This window comes from Vollenhovia emeryi, unplaced genomic scaffold (assembly GCF_000949405.1).
Source record: "Vollenhovia emeryi isolate VEMERY1.0 unplaced genomic scaffold, V.emery_V1.0 DF939126.1, whole genome shotgun sequence".
NCBI classification, from domain to species: Eukaryota; Metazoa; Arthropoda; class Insecta; order Hymenoptera; family Formicidae; genus Vollenhovia; species Vollenhovia emeryi.
The window spans coordinates 699,189-721,371 of NW_011967240.1; the positions used below are offsets into that span (position 1 = coordinate 699,189).

Genomic DNA, 22,183 nt, shown 5'->3' on the forward strand with positions numbered 1-22,183 from the left:
TGAAACACAATCAGTCTTGTTTTCAATTTTTTAGTGTCTTTCAAATGCTACTCCTCGAATAATACCTTAACGTTTTTCGGTCGTTTTACGCGTTAATAGCGCCAGTTTTAAGTGAACGTCGTAAAGATAAAATCAAAATCAAGTGCAGTTTTACGCTTTATTACGACAGTGTTGGACCGCGCTGTCTATTGTTTGCACTTTAATCGCGCTTCGGCAAAGGCTAACAGCGACGAGTATTCTACTTCGTTGCTGCTCATGCAGGTTACAGTTTGTCGGGGTCTCTTTGTTTTTAGCGGTGTTTTATTTCCCCTGCGACATTTCGGTATTTTTCATTTTATGACGATTCCGCGTTGCTTGCCAAATGAAATAGGCAATTCGACGAAGGCAACATGCAGTTTGCGACTTCGAGCCGAGCATCGAGTGGCCCGCGTTCTCGATAACTATTTTCGATTCTTTTGCCTCCTACATACCGAAGTTACTTTGTTATTTATCGTACGTAACATAAAGGGATGCCGCACGTTCAAACTATATCCGATAGAGTACAATTTGGCAAGGTATCGATAAATATAATGAGCGGGGCGAATCGTGTCGAGCTTAATGATTGTAATTGCATTCGCCATGAAAAGACTTTTTACTTTATTACCAATGTCTGAAAAATAAAGCAGAAACTTCCAACTCTGTGCTATTATATCCAGATAGTAAAGTTTCGATAAAGAAACTTTCGATGGCAGATATCTTAATTAAAAGATGAAGCTGTGATCATCATAATGTTCTCGTTCCTTTCCTACTCGATTTATCTTTCTCGACAAGAAAAATTGAGAATTTCAAAACATTTCGCGTTCATACAAACGTAACAGGTCTCTTTTCTACCTTATAATTTTTTTTTATTTCGGTCGCTCTTCGATAAACTACAATACATTTCAGCACATTAACACAGGGTGAGTCAACGGAAACTTTCCACCCCGTTTTTTATATCGACTGATTTGTGTAAAATATGCTGAAACACATCAATCTTGTTTTTAAGGGAAAATTTTCAATTTTTAATGTCTTTCAAATGCTACTTCTCGACAAGCACTCACTCCAATTAAAAAAAAATCTACACGATAAAAAGAACTGAAAGACCTGTAAAACGATGCGTCACATAGTGCCTATTACCATTTAAGAGTTTTAGGCCCGGTTGCACCAACATCACGGAATTTTAACCCTCTTTCTAAGGGAAACAGTTACAAAGAGACGGAGAGTGAATTAAGCTGAGGTTTAAAGTTAAGCGACGTTGGTGCAACCGGTCCTTAAAGGAGTAGCCATCTCTTTAAACACAAAATGGAGATGTTCCACATTTCGCTTCCCGAGACGAGGTCGTTCTGCACATATATGAATATATTTATATGCATCGCTTTTTCAAGTCAACTAGATTGAAACGAGATTCGAATGCAACAGCGTTTATCTATACGCGATATCGAATAAACTCTTTAGGGCGATATCTATAATAAAGTCAGCTCTTAAATTCCTGCAGCGCACAGCAATTGGATAAGCGCCGGCCCGGTCTCGATCGAGTTAGTACAGAAGTACGTGAACGACACGCGTATAACGAGGGAATCGATGCCGCTCGCTCGTGACGTGCAAGCGATGCAAGTTCTTAAGCATCGCCCGGCAATGATCGCGATATAGTTTATCTCGTGGCTCCTTTACAAACCGCTTTTACCCGTGACGCTCTTAATGATTGTAAAACCGACGACGTATCGTCGGTGATCGCGCCTTTTTGTACCGTACGATCGCTCGCGTCGAGGATCGAACACGCGTTCAAGTGCCACGAAGAAACATAATCTAACTTTTTACGCGACGAGCAGGAGACTCGGCGCTATCCTAACGTGCACGCTTTTGAAAATTTTAAATAAGTTCTCGTCCTAGATGCACATTCGGGAGATAATACATATAGAGGAAAGTCCTCTATTATGAGATAGGCTCCTAATAAAAGATAGCGGATCTTCAGCATCCAATTTCACATACTTTGTTTTGCAACAATTACACGCGCGATCTAACAATGAATCTTTCACCAAACAGATTTTACTCCAAGGATAATAAATTCATGGCGGAACCAACAGATGATGCCTATTAATTTAGCAGAGCCCCCACTGTCTAATATTACGAGCCTTTCTCATAATCGGAGACTCTCCTCTAATTATAAGATGGTTTTTCCGGCGATTTGTCTTCTAAACGCGATTTTATTTTACGGCAGCATAATTGTGAGACTTTCGTTAAACGAACTTGATCGTAATTACAAAATGTGCCGTGTAACAGGTTCAAAGGGGTCGGGCTTAAATAAAACCGTTACAAGTGGGTGATGAGGCGAAAGCTCACGCATCACCCAAATACGGGTTACATGATGAAAAGAGTTAAAAAATATGGCAAATGTATAAGCTTTATTATGACCACAGTAGAAGCGAATGATGGAAATTAAATGATGGATGGGGTGGCTCGAAACTTACATGTATGAATAATGCTATTTGATATACGATAGGGACTACTGTGGGAGTTATTGTTCCATATCCATCAGTTGATGGAGCCGCAAGCAATACATTCGATGCACTGACTGCATGTTACTGACCGTATTTGTGGGTCGAAACAGGTTTTGGTCAGATCAATATTACGCACGCAATGGCTTACCAATGACCGAAGGGTAGCTGTAAAATGATTTCACTATCTCGTCTGTACTTTTAATCCATTGTTTTCCCTCTAATTTCTTTAAATCGCATTACTCCGCAATTTTTGCCGAAATTGAACGAAACCACCATCATTGATCGGACATCTATATCGTTTGATCAATGAATATATAAATTTAATTGTATATTTTTCTACTATTTTTCGACACTTAATAAACTAACTGTTTAATAATCGAGTTTTATATGGATTTCAACGAGATAGAGTTAACATTTGGACGAGTTGCACTATATTGCATCGTTCTTTTATCAATTTTCTCGTTATTTATAAAAATTTCGCTGAAAACCGTGCATAAAGCTAAAGCTCTCTTTGTGACAATTTTGCGGCCGTTTTTTGATCATTGCTATTACAGCGAACGCTCGCGTGCGTGGCCACGCCGCCATTTTGCCATGATAGAATTATCACGATGATCGAGTTAAGTCCATTCGTGTAACTTTGTTAATGCGATAACGGGAACCGCTGCTCTCATGCAGACCGTAACTATGTGGGCAACGAGCAACGTCTCGCCCATGATTGACACCACTGATTAAAATCCAATTGAGAACTATTAATGAAGCTATCGAATGACAAACAGTGTACGGGTGCGAACGTGGATAAGAGTAAACAAACCCAAACTCGGACATAGTTCTCCCCTTGCGTAGATAAAGCTAATGGTCAGCGTGAATAAAGAAACGCATAATAGCAGTTTAAACATATATGTTTTATTTGATATCGATACGAGAAAATCGTAATCGTAATATTACAGTAGAGCTTAGAAACTTTATTAAAATAAAATTTCTAGTAAAATTATCCTTGAAAAAAAGAGTTAACTTTCCCTCCCTTACAATAGGAAAGATAATGCGTAATATTGATATATTTAAATAAATTGGATACGATGTATGAAAAGAAATGTCTAAAGACAATAACAACTGGAAACTGCAAGGATCTTGAAACACTTGTGAGAAACATCGCCTTATGAAGTAGTCGAAGATAATTTTAATAAATGGTGGCACCTTATGAGCCTTTCATGAGCGGGAACTGTTGGCGTTTCACTTCAGGTGGAAGAATCGACCATGCTCACCATTACAACAACGCTTATCGCGCCCTGGATGAGACCCTGGCATTGGAGGAAGCCGTCGAGGCAGTTATGAAGGAGGTAGATCTCACGGAAACGCTCGTCGTGGTAACGGCGGATCACTCGCACGTATTAACCCTCGGAGGACTGACGACGCATCGTGGGAACCCTATATTCGGTGAGCTATCGCATATATTTTGCCCTTAGTACGCTATATCTGCACCGTTGAGCTTGAGCGTTGAGCTTGAAATAAATTGCGCATTTCCGTTTCTTGGGGTAGATACACCAATGAGTACACAAATAGCTAAAATTATGAGAGAGGGAGAAAGAGAGGGAGAACGGGTTAATTAAAAAGTTATATTTGTTACTTATCGGCCATAAAATAAAATTTAAATTTTCAAACGTCATTGAACTCGTATGAAAAGTGCATTATTTAAAGACGAAACAATGATTTACCTATTAAATAATATTCTAATTTGTATTAATTAAAAAGCAATAATACCATACATCTACTTTGAAAGCGCGTAATTGTATCGACTTCTGCAATAAAATTAAATCAATGATAATTAATAACTCATTGTTGCATCTACCTCATCTTTATTCCATAATTAAATTATATTAACATTAAATAACTCAAACATACAAATGAATACGTGCACTCGTCACGGTTTTGCTGCGTGTCTGTCGATGATTATACATGAAATACGTGGATGTTTTATAATGTCATCTATCTCGACACTTTCTTGTTTCTCTCACTTGGATGTTTAATACGTTGTGTGCGTTAACAAAAATTCCGTACGATCTCGGCGACCGGTTCGACTGCCGTAACTTCCTACCGTCGAAAAAGAAAGCGTCCTCTCCATTGTTGTCTAGACTTCCAATATCCGGGAGGGATGTGCCGGCAACCGACTTTTGACCCGAAAAGCTGCCTCGCAGGAAACATTATTGGATCACACGCGCGAATTAATCGAATGAATTGCCCGGGGTCTATGTCGTCGTCAGAGCTTAAGCGCAGCTTACACGACGCTTTCTTCCATTAGCCAAGTATAGGACTCAAAGTAGAGCGTGGTGTTTTACGATTTAATTCGTCCGCGAATTCTCGACAAACTTAACGAACGTTTTGTGGTCGTTTGTTGCATGGTTTCTTCACGAAATTAAGAAAATAGACCAGAAACAAACGAGAATAATAGCGAACGAATAAGTTAGTTTGATCAATTTTTATGATGTTTAAATAAAAGAGCTCCAAGAACTGTTTGTTGCGGTATTTTTAAAAAGTACACTGTACAATATCAGAATTTTTCTCGGAATTTTTTAATGCAGAGCATGTACCTTCACTTGTTAGCTGCAGAAAAGTTGGAACTTTATTGAAAAGCAGGGGTTTTCACGGGAAACACCTGGCTATTAAAGACACATCGAGTACTTTGGATTTTTTGCAAACTGGTCCGCTAGTCAAGCCGAAACATTTTCACTTTGCAAAATGATGGTACCGCGCTCTATACGCTATAAGTTCTGACACAAAAATGATGCATAGCTCGCACAGTTATCTAGTTTTAGCATCTAACGGACAGTTCATCGAAATTCTATCAAAACTTACGCTTTGATGGATTATTTACTGTTACCGGCTACAACCAATTTTCTGTGACGTCCCGATAAAAGCGTATACTTTGTACCAGGCTTCTAACCGGCCATATTTCCCTTGGTGCAACATTTTTACTAGACTTTCTACATATTTTCGGACAAACGTACTATTTGCCAGCGAACGAGAGCGTCGTGTGAGCCGCGCTTTATGGAGATCATCCTGCGGAACGACCCATCCCTTTCGCTCCCTTCGATCACTCGTTTCCTCCGCTTTTGCCGACCTACTATCCGTGAGGTAAACGGCAACGTACTGATCCGCGGCGAACGACGCGGAAACGTTCGATCGTAAGTGAACTCTGTTCGTCCGTGACAACTTCTTCGCGAGTTAAATTCGGCGTAGCCGTTGTCTTTCCCTCTGTCGTGGTGCCAGGTGCCGACCCGAGATTCGCAACGTTCGAGATTCGGACGTCAACGCCCGTGTCGCAATCCAATAACGAGTAAGCGACGCGAGCACGCTGTTTTATATGGGAACGCGAGTTCGTTCCCATCAAGTGGAGGAGGGTCCGTCCTCCTGTCCTTCCAGGAGGACAGTTCTGGATTCAATAAGATCCAATCTACTTGGACAACTTCATGACGGCGTCCGTCCGTCGGTTCGCCCGGTCGCGGTTAAATTGAATCGCCGGGAAACGTAAAGGATGGCTTTTTCGGCCGACCGTACGTAGAGTTGCAAAGGGTTCACCCGTCTCGTCTGTCCGGTAGCGGCCAGTTGTGAAAAAAAAATCTCTGACCGAGGCGTGTCTGTTTTCCGAAATTCGTCGAACTGAACTTTATCATACATTTTTTACTTCGTCCTCGCAGAATTGTTGGATATCCTATTGTTTCCGTTCAGAAATTAATCCGTTAATAGTCGGTTCGTAAGCTTTATCAGAGAGGATCGTTGTTTTGCCGTTTGAAATTTGATATACATTCTTTAATTCGTTCATTTTTTATTTCTTTTTTTTGTAAAATGCTCGAAGTCCTTCGTTCCTGCTCGGGGCCATGCAAAAATCAACGGAATAACATACAGGTGGCTTCTGAAATAATCAGAATTTATGTTCTGGTGTAATTTCCAGTAACAATTAAATTACTTTCAGATCAGCGCAAAATGTTTGTCATATTTGTCGAATAAAGTTGAAAATAAAATTTCAGCAAAATTGAAGTAAAATTGCCAGAGGGCTCTTTCCCTCTTTTTTTTTGTCCAGAGAGGAATTTTTCAATCCCCCTTTTTTAAATAACTTGGGGTTTCTAGCTTTATTTGAACACAGTTTGATAAAAACACAGTCTGATAAAAACTATTTGTAATAATGTGATGTATTGTATATCTATATAATAGACATCTCTGACACTTGATAAATTGAAGTGATGACCGATAATGCAAATCGTTTATTACGCAGAGTGCTATTCAGCACTGGGGGGAGGCTGTTTTAACAAAGAGATGCACGTTTATGCGAGCGCTGCAATAATTTTTAAGTCCATTGATATTGCAAGCTTGCGTCCCGTAAATTTTCCAACCGATCCACGATGAATTTACTGGAATTACTCGAGTGGAAGATATCCAATAATGCAATCCCTCATCGTGATTATGCTCAACAACATTCCGCATGATTTAATAGAAATTTATATATAATATATGCTTGATAGCGGACATAATCTGAACGAGATAGCTTTGTTAATTAAACAGATCGCTATGCAAGCCTGATCTGACGAAGCTATTTCGCAATTAGAAATGTTTTTTTAAAGGTCTCAAGAAAGCTTTATTTTACGTTTAACCCATTGAGGCATACATTTTGCTATTGAACCATTTTTTGTAAAACTTTGTATACAAGGGTTTTTGGGGTCGCTGATTACGAATCCGTTATCAGATTTTCATAATTTAAAATGGCGGATTCAAGGTGGCGGAATTGAAAACGTAAAAGAATAACGTCATTCAACTGTAATTTAACTATGCTAAAAAACATTATTTAGATATTATTAGGACCCATTGAATCTAAATTCCAGTTGAAAATTCTTATAGAATATAAAAAATAGCGTGCACGAAATGGCGGATGCAAAATTGAAATTTGCTCATTTCTTAGAATTCAACAACGATTTTTGTTTCGAAACATTTTCTCGGTTGAACAGAATTGGTCGTTAATTTAATCAATACCAATAAGTCCGCAGAATGATACGCAAAACGTAGTAACAGTCACGGAACAAAGTAATGTAAAATATTAAGTACGGAATTTTCCATTTCATAGGCGGGACAACGAACTTTCAACGTTTTTTTGTTGTTTTTCACTCGGCGTGGTATCGTACGACGTTACGCGGGCCAACGTTTACCTGAAGGTCGCTGCGCTCTCATTCGCTCGCCGAACGTCGAGCCGGCAGGTAGCAGCGAGAGTCGGTCCGTGCGTCGTATTACTTTTGCGTTATCGGTTTCCGAGACTTGATCGCGCTGAATGCTGGGATAAAACGCTATTGATTTGCGCATCTTATCAGTAACAGGTAACGTTCCTCGATTAATTATTAAGTTTCTACAACTTGTAATGAGAAACAAATTGTATGTTGAAGCGACGGCTCTTTATGAACGTATACATAGATATTTCACGAGACTAACTCATCTAAAATACGAACGTAAATCATGGTACTTTGTCGCGGTTAAGAAAGTCGCTTATCGCACGTCATTGCATTATGTAAATGTGCATTATGTAATCGAAAATTATCTCGATTAACTGTTGCAATTAATAACAACTATTTATCGCTAGAAATTTCGTTCACATAATTTATTTCGAGGATTAGATTGAATGACAAAGGTTGTAAAATATCGTTTCGTTGCGGACTAATAACTACTTCTTTACCGCAGATTATGCTTCCGATGCTCACGTTGCGTTTTATATCGCCAATTCAATAGTGTTTTATCCATTCTTCCGAATCAAATAGTATACAAACGACTCGACGGCAGGAGTAGGATTTAATATCTTGTCGATTCTTTAACAATGTTTTTTTAATTACTGCATCAGTTTATATGTTTAGCATATCACGATTTTGTCATATAAAAAGTAAAAAGTTATTATATACTTTTTGCATACGTGAAGAAAACTGCGTGAGCGTAACATTCAGTAATTTACCTTCCTCGTTAGATAGGAAATCATATGCTCGAATAAGCAAGTGACATCGATTTATTATTTTGAGAAGTAATTTCAACTCTCCGGTTGTCATAATCGATACATCTCGCAGGAAGGTTCGCGCTGGCTCCACTTTTTCAGCTCGCGTTGATTGCTATCAATAAATAGCGGTTGTCGAACCGGCGAATCTCGCAATTTGCCCGCTGTACCGAAAACGCGGTATTGGACGCTTTTAATTTTTGGCACGTCAAATTTCGTTTGCATTTGTAATTGAAAAAAAGAATCAGGCAACACCGCACGGACGTATCGGTGTCACCAAATTCTGGACGGTACGCCAATGCGTACCGGCACTTGGCTTGAATTAAATTCAATATTGTGCGATTGCGCTTTCAAATTGAAACCGCGAGTAATTTCGTATTCGAGAATCGAATATAACACTCAGAAATTCCCGCCGCTGCTTTGCGATTGCATATTCGATATCGTCTCGGAAAAGCTATCAGAATAGTCTCTGCATCGTGTGAGTCGCGCAGAAAATTTCGCGTTTCTTATTTGCGCGAGAAATTCAAATTTGTCACCTGATCTAAATGAAAGGCTCGCGGTTGAAAGGATGTAACCCCTTAATTCCGTCGTAATGTAACGTAGCGTCTTGATCTGTGCGGCAACGGCGGTCTCGCGTTCCGAAATTTCGAAAACGAGGTCGCGCGAGAATCTCGTACATAATAAAGGTAATGAACGTAAGCAGAGGCGTTAAATCACGCGGTTGACGTGCCGCGTGAAATATGGCCCGGAGGAAACGTCCCGATACATAGGAATCGGGGGTTTTTGTCCCGCAACGTTCCGCGTCTATATCGTCGCCACGGTCCAACGACGTAAACCAAAATGAATATGCAGTCGTTCTTATATTCGCCCCGGGCATTATAATCGCGGCAACGAGTATTCCAGGTGAGACCCGCGACCGGAGAGAATTTAAAGTGAGAATAACGAGAGGGACGGCCGCATTCGGGACAACGTAGACTTTGCCGCGACTACCGAGTTGCGCGGACGCGAACGTGCACAAAGGTCTACTTTTCGCAGGTAGAAATATTTAAACAAGTAAAGTTAAATCAGGACCTTTAGGGTATGAATCGAATAGAAACGGGAACGAGAAATATTTAAAATAGTCATTGTAACATCTGTTTAACAAGTCTCTACAGTTTTTCCGCTTACCACCTGATAATTAAACTCTGTTGCTATATCGAACGCTGCACTTGGGACAGGAACATAATCGCGTTTTTGTCCCTCTCGTTTTTTCGAAGCGCATAATGTGAGCTTGATGAGTACCATTTGAAAACAATTAAATGCATAAATTAACAAGTATAATGTACGCCATCGTTGAAAAAAACTGAAAATTATCATATGACGTAATTATCATACATCATATGACGCTGCATTTACCCTTTAATCTCCATTTATCCTGCATGTATAATCTAGTTATATCACTGATCAGATCTGTAAACATCGTTGTTCAGACATTTGATTACCGAGAAACAAAAATTTAGATATAGCTTATCCAGGGTGCTAAATAAGCTTGCACTATATTTTACAAAAATAATTATCTTATCGTTTGTAGCATGAACGTTATTTGACTGTTCGAAATAAAAAGGGTCCGATGAAATCAATGGAGTGGTGCGAATGACGTATTTAATCGAAAACTGTGATATCGGTTTCACTGTCGAAAAAAAAATATATATATAAAATAAAATCACGTTAACAGAACAAATGTAAAAGTCGCATAATTTACAGAAATGATTACACGGGTGATTTTTATCCTTTTTTTGTCATTTTATACATTTGTTTTACATTGCCTGTAATAATTGTATGAATATCATATTTTTTCGGTAATCAACATGTACTATGTTATCAGGTATTCAGATATCAGCTTATATTATATAACTAAAAAAATATTAAAGATGAATAAAAATAAACCGGATAAGAAATATTTAAAGACATAAGCATACAAATTAGTTTATTACAAAAATGAATAATAATTTTAATTTTCTAATACACGTGTATAATGCGGTGATATAGCATATTCCTTCCCTGATTAGCACGCGGTAATTAGTTTGCAAAATTAAATAGACTCGTGATCGATTTCTTCATGTAAAAATTAGGCTCTAATATATAGCACTGAGGTATCCCTCGGTATCCTCGACTATCAAGGGGAATTCGATGTAATCGACCTTCTCCGACAGTGCTATAAATTACTGCCAGTGACGCCGACTGTCCCCGTTGAGAGATTAAGATGGCTCGTGCTGCTCGGAATAACAACATCGAAAAGAAAATATCAGAAACACCCAGCATATTTGTTCGTAATAATGAATTTCAATGCTGGGACTGGCTGATCCTGTCAATAAAATTGATCCATTCAGTTTCTCTGTCGTTACCTTTGGCCCCGCAATTACGAGATGTGTTACGGACAACTGAGGGAACACTTTCATCAGTAAATTGAGCAAGAATATACTTAAATGTTGTACTTAATCGTTTGAACCGTTTGAATTACTCGAGACTTCGAGCTTTCGCATTTGCAGCAGCGCATTTACGGTTACGCGCCGGCGTAACAATACCAACTTACCGTGCTGTAGTCCCAGGCGAAAAGGAACGGTATGTAATGTGCGTTATACTAAAAAGTTCTTTTTTAATATACGCTAATGCGCTCTAATTTTTTTGCTCAACTTTTCCGCAATACAATCCTAGCATTCTATGTTTAACTGGATTACGTGCGCGAGATAATTTCCTCTCCGGACCCTTTCGTCGCGGGGAAAATATCAGAATTACTGAAATTTAATGTGAGCTCTTTCGCGTAGTATAGCGTTTATCAATGATCGCACGGTACTCTTGGTAGGATTGTTCTTTCGGGATTAAGGAAACTAATATAACCAGCCATTTCGCATCCTCGCGAGGAAATAGTCGCGTAGAAGCTGTGGGCGTTTAGAACGGCGAAACGATGGTTTCGGCAAAAAGACAAGATGGAAAAAGTAACGGTAAAAGGCGACACACAGATAAGAAACGAAGAGAAATGTACGAGCGACTCGCGCGACATAGTGCCCGTAACGGCTTTTATTGCCGGCCGTTCATTAAGCCGGGTTACTTTGCCCACGCGAGTGTATTGGATGAAGCAATTAAAGCACGCGCCGGTTCGAGATATAATTTATTTGCCGCGGAGTTACGTAAAGTTACGTGCGCGATTCGCGCCCGCTAAGAACTTAATTGCATTTACGCCACGCTGACTGGCGCCGATATCGATGCGAACTGATTTAGAATCCTTAACGCGCGACCGCTTACGCGGTTACGAAATTATGTGCCGCACGAACAACTATTTACTTTGTACGCGTTACAAGTGCCATGTATACTTTTGCTTTCGGCCTTTGTAGGTATAATGAATATCACGAGGCAAGTCAAACCATTTCTTCAATGAGAAACGTAATTTTTCACGAGAGCCTTGTTAATGGAAAGCGATGTTTCTCGCTGAAAAATGAAGAGATTTATACGAATTTATCTCCAGACAGCAGTCCCAGATTTTAACTACAACTTGCAATTAAGATTGCGCAGATTCATTACTTCGGCATAAATTTAACAGAGAAAATTCGTTAACGACGCAATTGGCATTACGTTTTTTATTGTCGCGATTACCTGCTTACTCCATATCAGAATAAATTAGAATTTCCCAAGTAGTTAACCCGCTCTTGAATTACGTCGCGAGGAATGGTTTGGGAGCCATTTAGAGTCTCTCCCTTGCCGACTTTTTCAGTTCAATTGTTGACACTTAATTAGTCGGTGTAACGCGACCCATAAGAGCACTCTTGATCATTTTACGAACGAGATTAACAGCTATAAGGAGCAAATTTGGAAAAAACTTATCTGACACGAGTTCTGTATCCGAACTTGTGTATTAAAAACTTCGGTAGATTACTTGACCATGTCTGGGCAAATTTTTATGTTCAAACTCGCAACGTTTCGACCACGGTTTGTGGTCCTTCTCAAGTGATGATTGTGTCAGTAAATCGGTATGGTAAATCAAAGGAGTTGATCTTGATTTCACGAACGACAGAACATGACTGACCAGTGAGAAGGACCGCAAACCATGGTCGAGACGTTGTGAGTTTGAACATAAAAATTTGCCAGGCATGGTCAAGTAATCTTCTGAAGTTTTTAATTACTTCTGGCGACTTATAAGATTCCCTCCAGTCATCGTTTATTAAAGTTGTAGCCTAGTTTTTAGCTACTTCTTCTCATCTATATGTGTGATAACCAAGGAAGATCTTCATTTATCATATTATTTGCAATCTAAGATTTAAGATAAGCTGATATAATCACGGACTTCTATATACTACTAGATTGCTACTTTTGAGCCGAAAAGTGAGGCAAGAGTTCCGCCATGTCTTGTTAGGTAAATAAAGTAGTATGTGTGCATCGATGTGTCACTGACAGACATAGTCTGTCTACTTTATTTACCTAAGAAAACATGGCGGAACTCTTGCCTCACTTTTCAGCTCGAAGGTAGCAGTCCAGTAGTATATAAAAGTCTGTGGATATAACTCGAGATGTAAAATTTCTTGGCTCAATCATTTTGCGAATAGCAAGAACGACGAGGAGTAAGCCGGAAAACAGTTGCCTTGTACGTATTTTGTAAACGCTTTAATTTTTCTTTTAACGAGAGATATGGTATTCGATTACTAAAGAAATTGTTTTAAACTTTGTTTTCGCAAACTTGTGTAATATTAAAGGAAGATCTTAATTTATCTAGACAAATTGGAAAATCGTAAGACGTTGCTGGAAGGATAATTGGACTATTCCGGCGTAGCATCTGTTTTTAAGTTTTAATACCGAATTAATGCGCGATAACCTGGCGCTCTTATCGACAGACGCGCTTGAGTTTCACACTGAATTAAATAAAGACTTTTCTCAAGTGCTATTTTTTCCCCGCGGCGTGTTCCAACTGAATTTCGTTCACGTTGCGCGGCAACGCCTTTTAGGCACGAGCGGCAACGCCAACAGTTCTGCTTTTGTTCGGAGGAGTTTCGACTAGTTTTGCTCGTGGAGCAGAGAGAAATGATGTTACGCTTAGAGATTTTATCTCGTTCACCCTGATTTCGCTCGCGCGAGACAACGGCCGAGCGGCACACGCCTCCGGTTTTACTGGAGTATGCAAAGCGAGTTCTTCCGCTTTCTCCAACGAGGCCGTGATCGCGATCGTTAATAAAGCAAGAAATATCTCTCTTAGAGTATTTCTCTTCAGGATGTTTCCTTCGGATAACCGTAATCGAGCAAAATTTAATAATTCGCGCAGGCTGTCACCTCTGAGATGTGCCTTGGATTTTATTACCAATCTCGCGCGTAAACATGCGCGCGTAGAGATTTATTTCACGTAATAGATTTATTTTACATTAAAAACACGAGATGTTTGGTAGTCAGATAAATAAAAATTAAGTACTTTCGATACGTGTGGCGTGGCGCAGAGAGATGTACGCTACCTACTTAGTAAACAAATGAACGAGAAGATCCGAGTTCAAATCCTACGGATACCGCTGGTTTTTACGGACGCTACCGCTCTCTCGGAGAGAAGTGGCAACTACGGAGAGTATCCTGCTACACATATCCCTTTGGGGGTACAGCCAGGACATCCTGAGATGTGTCTGGGCGCTATAGTTGGCAGCCCCAACTCCAGACTAAGGCTCGATGGGCTAATCAGCCGTCAGCCTGACACTGCTTTATTACTGAAATTATTAGGAAAGGAAGCCGGGAGGATAAACTCGTTGATATTTGGCTATAGAAAATTGTGGAACCAAATAACATCTTGCCGGCAGAATTTACTAAAAAAGCTCTATGCCCAGCTAGGAGTGATAGAAATATACAGGGTGTCCGATAAAAATGTCGCCAATTGTAAAATAGTGGTAGATTGGATTAAACTGAGAAGAAAAGTCATACGCCGCGTTGCAACATTCGCAATAGTTATCAAGTAATTAATTATAGTATTTAGTAAAATAAAGTAGGTAAGCGAGGAGGATTTCGAGTGTGGGCGTGGATAGCTTTGTTGGAAGAGCATTTGCCCGAAAAACGGAAGGTCTTAGGTTCGAATCCTTGTCTAGTCCCAACCCCAGTAATTTTTCTTGCCGAAAATTAATAAGTGGCGCGTCTCAGTGACTACTTCCCCGAAGATACACCCCTATCTATTGCTATGGAAAATAAAGAAACAATATTTGATCTACGAAAACAGTTTTCGAGAATGCGTAACATTTTTTTCCAAACTGCTCGCTCGATAAGACGGTAAAACGAAACGCTTCATCGTAAAGAAAGAAATCTTTATTCCGTTCTTTGTTGGTTGTTGGAGCGCAGCCATCGAGCCCTAATATCTTTATCTTTAGACCTGCTTGTGTGCCCTCTTGTTCGTGAATCGCAGACAATAATCGCGATCGAAACCGACGCATTTGAATCGCACGTCGTTCATCCGAGGATAATGTTTTCCGTTGCCATAAAAACGAAGCGTTTCCACGGAGTGACGCACGACTGTTGTTGAGCATGCATCAGTGCGTACGCATAACTGCTCATATACATAAAACTGCTTTTTATAACGACGATTGTGGCAAAGGCTATAAAGAGGTCCACCGCGCGATTTCAGTTAGGTATCCTCGACGATTCCGGCAGCTCCATTACGGTCGAACGGTAGCGCGTAAACGTTAAAACTTTAACCAACCAGTTTTCTATGCAATGCACAGTTGGTCGCAACGCATTCTGATCAACAACGTCACCAATTTGAAATAATTGAAACGCGTGACTCGCGCTATCGAAACGACAAGCCTGTTCCGTTTGCGAATTCGGCAATTTTTATCATCGATTTCACAACCATGAAAAAACATATTTAGAAACAAAAACCAGGTATATCGCATTTTTGACTAAAAACTAAACCCAGCGAAAATTGTCAAAAAAAAAAGAGAACAGAAGAAGAATAACGCATGAACATTTTTATTAAACGTGTCACGTATGTGAAATGTTTGAAATATTTTAAATAGTTATGTTGTAGTCGTGTGTAATTTTTTACAATTTTTTAAATAATTATAAATAATTTTTAATATCTATCGATTCAATAACATTGAAATTATTGTTTAAACAATAAACGGACATTTTTGTAATATTGTGTATATTGCTGTATTTTGAAATACATATAATATCTTCCTGTAACATTTTCCTAGGAAGAAATTAATATAGTCTTTTCTTATTTAATTTAAATTACATCTATTTATACAGAGACTTTACGTCTGACACTCATTAACTGTGATCATAAAAGAAAAATAGAGAATTCTTCATTTCTGTCTTTAGTCTCTCAATTAAACCCAACTTTTTTTTATTAAGAGAATCGTAGTTCAATTTAAAGATATCGTCTGTAACAAGTACGCGTTTATAATTATCCCACGTCAATCGAATTTGATCACATCGCTGCGAAGCAGCTTGGCTTCTGTCGATTTACCCAACTTTTGCATACCCGAATTGTAACGAAATGTACAACTACGGACAGGAGAGAGAGAGAGAGAGAGAGAGGGGGGGGGAGAGGGAGGAGATTCTTTTACCTCAGTGTTACCCAATTTAATTTAGCAAACCTCTTTGGAATCCGAGGAAAAGTTGTGAAGGGTCTAATTCCTACGCTTTTATGTAAAGTTGCAAAATTACATCAGAAACAAGTAATTGCGATGACAATCGCATAAGTTAGAAATTGCGATTTCGACACTTTAGTCAGAACCAAAGAAATTAAAAAACACCAAAATCCGCACAAAGTAGGAAATTAAATTAAAACGTATCGCATATTGTATTTTGTACTGCATATTTCTAGTCTTGTTTAATTATCGCTAACAATTTGTTGCCTTAATTTCTTAATGTAATTTTATTTATTATAATTTTCACAATGTGTTTTTCATAAAGTGATTCTTCCTTGTCTTGATTTTATGGAATATTGTTTGGGAGATATTGTTCAACCCGTTAGAGAGATATTGTTGAAATCTGTGTAAAGTTAATCCCTCAATATTGAAAAATCCTTTTTGCGAATACTTGTCCATCGTTTAGCTGTGAATATCCCGTTGAAATTTTTGTTTGCCACTTCCCCCTCAGGTGCAAAAGTTACGAGCAAATTAATTTTAGAAGGTCCAACCTCACACTGGCCTCTAATATTGAAAAGTTGACAATTCTTTTGTTAAAAATTTTTAAGCTAGAGGGAGGCAAACAAAAATTTCAGTAAGACATTCGTGAACAACGTTGAGCAAACGTTTACGGACAACCTAATTCTGAATTTTCAATATTGGGGGGCCAACTTCACACCGGTCAAGTTGAATCGGAATTGCGGTTCGACGGAGTAATCGGACAAACGAGATGCTGGGCAGAAGAGTGGCCGGTGTGTCCGATGTATTTCGAAGCAGGAAATAAACGCGAGTTCTTCGGGGCTTGCAAAACTCACCGGACGCGTCGTGCCCGAACGAGATAGCTAAGCTCGTTTATGTGGGATAGCAACTAGAGCAAGAAAAGCTTCAGTTCTCGCTCCTCATTTCTGCAAGCGAAGCAGTCTTCATTCAAATCCTCGGAGAATGCAACCGAGTTGTTTATATTTTTACTATATTAATCGATTCAAGAGAAAGGATTATGTAAAAAAAGTTATTACGAGATTGTATAATTAATATTAATTCTTACTTATATCTTTTATCTCTCGAATAATTTAACAGCGGCAGTGAAACGTTTTTCTTTATAATTGTAGTATGTCCTGTTGCCACTGTCACAAAATTATCTCGTTTATTTGATTTAAAATCAATAAGATGAAAACGAAATATACATTGTAAGTTTTGGAATTTAACGTTAATTTAGTATTATAATAAAAAGAAGCGATTTATCATCGCGTTGTATAGCCTATTCGGAGCTTTTGTAATTTGACAAAAATCTTTCATATTGAAAGACATCGCTGTCAGAGCCATCACTGCGGGAAGGTATGAGCTCCGAGATGTCTCCAACGCGCTTTGAATGAAATAAGCATGGTCATTCGAAGTTCGACAATAGCGTCGCCACTTGCGTATATATATATCATGAAATGTGTATCACGGAATTTAAAATTCCACAGAGGATGACCAGAGGATGACAAATGTCTTCTTCTCAAGTGGATCCTATACAGATAGTTGAGAAAAAGATTTATGCTCGTTTCATTGATCAACTCAAGCTAAGGTTACAATCTCGGGAAGAAAGTATTGAATGCGAATTATTAAATTAAATTGTAAGTTAGGTTTAAGACACGATGAGGTGAGTGAAAAATATACGGCTTGCAAATATACGGAGCGTTTTGTGCTTAAAGACGTTTCTTCAATGTACCAATTTTTTTTCCGTGACACAAAATTGATGGATTCGCATTCATACGATTAATTGTGATCGAGACGCATAATAATTTTTATATGATCGAAGTCTGTAACCTTCCGGCCCGAATCCGGATATTGAACACGTGTCGCGCACACCTATCCGAGGATCCTCGCAGCTTGCGATCTATGCATCACGGCTGGCGCACCGTTCAATGTAGTCTCATTAAAACTTAATAAGTGCAACTACATGCGCTAGGGCCAATTATTTCATTGAAGGTTTTATGTGTTGGATCCATTTATTGGTTTTTCATTCTCCAATAAACAAAATTATTAATTACGCAACGATATAAACATTGAGATAGCTGATAAAAGATAAACAGAAACGATGTAATTAGCAATACGTAGAATTTTCAAAAATATGTGAAATAAAAATTTTCGTTTCCACAGAAACTAATGAAAAACCAGCTGCAATCTTGTTAATTATTTTTAGACTTGCGCCAGTAAAAAATTTCCGCGTCACGGATATCCGATATTATTTTGTATTGAACAAAAGCGCGAAAAAATGAGATAGAACAAATATATAAAAATATCTTCCCAACGGATTTTTTCTCGTATACTCGTATATGAGCCTGGCAGAATATAAAACATTGAAACATACTTGTAAGCGTGCGGACTGTGCCCAAGCAATGGTTGAAGCGCTTTCTTCGCAAAGCTTCACGTTAAGATTTTCGCGAAACACTTGACATCTTAATGCTTTCACGAAGAGCAACGCGACGTGAACTTCTTAATGAGTACATAACGTACATAAAGCGAAACCTGGTGAGTGTATATATTTGCGGCTGTGGGAAAGCAGCCATTGAAACTGTAACTTCAAATGAGGATAAGTATCCGAGGTAACCACAGTGCAGAGGGCAACATGGCGGCGTGGGACTTTGCTCGATTAAAGAAAGACATTTGACTGACTACAAAGAGACGTCGGCATATTTAATGCGGCACAGAATTACAGTAACAGCCATGATATCGCAGAATTCTGCGAATAATGTTATTAATCAAAATGGAGGTGCACATGTGTGGGTATTGTATAGATTCAGAAATTGAATGCAGTTATCAGCATCTGCATATTTAATGTTAGACGTAAAAATATTTTTCATACGAAGCTCGTCACGTTTCAATAGATTGTTTCAACATTCCTGATGAAACGTTGGCGTATCATTGGTCCAGCTGGGCCCACCTTACATCTTCCGTAGTACTGATACCACCTGTGTTACGTTTGCATTTGCGGTCAACGAATTTACATAAAGACATTCTAGAAAAGTCTTGAACGAATGAGTTGGCGGGATCACTCAGTGGAAGATGGAAGCTGCGCGATTAATCCGCTAAGAGCTACGACGGTTGCTTGCCACTCGAGCGGAAGAATGCTTCTTGCTTATGCCAATCGGCATTGACTGTTGGCATTCCGAAGAAATAGGTCAGACTGAAGAGCAACGGCCGGCAATCCGGAGAGTGCGTTTATCTCGATCGTGATAATTTATCACCATAAATTCAGGGGGGTGCGAAGAGATAGCGTGATGTTTTTGCGACGCCGTGGTACACATTACTCCAGGACGGCGCGGAATTCAGTTAAGCGAATCGTGAACTTCTTGGAATACCTCGAATTAGTCGACTGGCACGTCAGGTCCAAATTGACGCACGAGATATTGAAAGAGGATCTCTAGGAAAAAGGACCCTTTATGCGACGACCCGTTATGCGATGTATGATACGATTAGCATATGATATGCGCCATACAAACCAAATCGAAGTTGTATTGGATACCGAGAGAGCCTTAGAAAATATTTCAGCACTGATGATCTACTCTCATTAGCAGAATAATAGAGAAATGCTATCTCAGTCTCTGAAATTAAAATACGAAAGAAAAGATAGCAAAGGAATCTTTGATTAGAATATGTAGAACTTAAAGCTCTGCTTACAGACACGTAAAGCTTATTAAAAATTATGAATTTCTTGGAAGAAAACTTTATATTACAAGTTGATCGTAAATCTTAAAATGTGTGGGCAATACATTTTACATTTTTTAAACGTCACGCTGGAAGACCATTAGAGAAATTAATTAAAAATAACTTGCTCGAGTAACTTTTATACATTCTTTGTACCAGATAAAAATTGTTAAATGCGCCCGCGATAAATATGTGTCTATTATCGAAACTTATCGAGCTGCGGTATCGTCGCAGCGCGAATATTTTAGGTGACCCCTCGCTGGAATTCGAGAAATGTTCGTAAATCAGTTCGGTTACGTCCTGTCGGACCTCTCGTGCCAGGACGACGAGGATCGTGGCACGCCACGGGAGGCTCGACCCATTAACTTAGAAATATATAAGATCACGGAAGCATATCACGGAGTCGGAAAGTTATGCGATAGTGGCCGCTCACGAAGGTACGCCGCCGGGAAGTTAAATTACGCGGTGAATCCTCGACTTTTATGTCGAGGCTCGATGAGAATTCTTTTATGTGCGAATATAAGACTCGGCGATATCGCTGCTGGTTAGGTTCGCGATCACGAAGGCTCGGGACGGATAGAGATTCACCCGTGAAATTCCTACCAAGATCTCGATGTCTCGTGCACTCGTCAGGAATATATTTTTATAAATCCGGTTAAAACACGATGCTTTCGCATTTGTCCATTTAACGTGATTCGCAAAGTGTGTCACGGACACGAATTTGAGTGTTTTTTTTCCACTACGTTTTATTATACCATAATGGCTCTCTCGACTGAGCTGTACAAACTATATTTATTACAAACCGGATTTACCGATTGCCTTTTACAAATGTCCATTTCGATGCTAGCATTTAAAATAATGTAACATTTTGGTTGTTATTTATGAGAATCATTTCAAGCACGCGAAATATGATACACAAGAGCTATTATTTTACCGTATTATACATACAGTACCCTTCATAAGTTTGGAAATACTTTATAAAAGTGTGTAATACGAAAGAGATACATAATAAAATCGATGTATTTTGCTTTGTAGGTGTTTACGTAACTAAAGAAAACTGAAACGAAGATACAAAACGACGAGCTTTTAATAAAGATTTAAATTAAATTTTAAATTCCTCAAAGTAACCACCTTTTGCTTTAACGACTCCCTTGCATACTCGCGGCATGCGATGGATTAACTTTTGCAGAGATGCAGTCGGGATACGTTTCCATTCTTGCTGGAGAAACTCCCAGAGATGCATTTCACTCGTAATTCGCTCTTTGCGAATCCTCCTGTCTAATTCATCCCACAATAGTTCGATTGGATTACAATCTGGGGACTGGACGGGCCATTCCATATTTTGTGGGATTTTAGAATATATATCGCTATTTAAACGACTTATGATATATTTATACCAAACATGTGTACAGATCGCTGCTGTGCCACTATTCATCTGTAAAATATAGAGTGTTTCCAAACTTATGGAGGGTACTGTATTTAGAATGTACATTTATATATAAAGGCCTGCGTCCACGGTGCTAGAACTTGGTCCAAGTAATACAATAAATACAATTTTTTACACGCTACTTTTTGTGTCGACGCGTATTTGTCGTTTCATCTTTATGTATCTAAAACTTTATGTTGCGTCGAGCGTTATATCGCATAAAAATGTCATTTTTTTATCAGATGCCACGTCGTAACTGCTATTATCAGCGTGAAATCAAGTTTGCGTAACCCGCCAGGCGAATTTGCTTTTCGGAGCGGTCCCTTATGATACTTCGTGGCATTAATTAATATCTAATAGCGCAATATCGGCACATAATCGGCTCAACAATATTGTACGTGGTATTACAGTGGCAGAGCACGGACCGTGGTCACGTTTCAATATTGTTGAGAAACTTGGTGGACGTAGGACGTTTCTTCGGCGGCGAAAGGATTGTCCTTAATTGCTTGCCCGCGGTGTTATGCTTCACGAGTGCGAGTCGCGCGCTCCATAGCCGTCGTCCTTAATTTTACATTACGTAGCTTTATGTAACAGGAGGCGATGAAGCGCATCGGGTATTATTCACGACGTTCTAAAGCGTGGAGTGCTACGCGAACGACCGGAGCTCGGAGTAAAGAGCTGAATGCTACCAGGGAGGAGAATAAACCACCATATTGTATCTCTCTGCTATTTACTAAACGCGAGTGAAACGCGGGTGTAATGGGCGCTAAGCTTTCTTTCGAGCTTGATTAACTTGGAGCCGGGAATTGGCGGTTGTACGGCTTCAAATTGCTCGAATAACTTACCTGAACTTCGTTCTCAGCATAGCACTGGTTCGCCTCCGGATCGCGTTTGTATATATTAACTTGCG

General features: G+C 39.2%; 1 protein-coding gene across 1 annotated transcript in view; it reads left to right on the forward strand.

Moving 5' to 3' along the window:
* Window positions 1-22,183, forward strand: part of LOC105568971 (alkaline phosphatase-like) — a 182,438-nt gene that overhangs the window by 148,751 nt on the left and 11,504 nt on the right. The window contains exon 7 of the mRNA XM_012025057.1: window positions 3,756-3,950. Coding sequence (XP_011880447.1) covers window positions 3,756-3,950 — 195 coding nt within the window. The remainder of the gene's footprint in view (window positions 1-3,755; window positions 3,951-22,183) is intronic.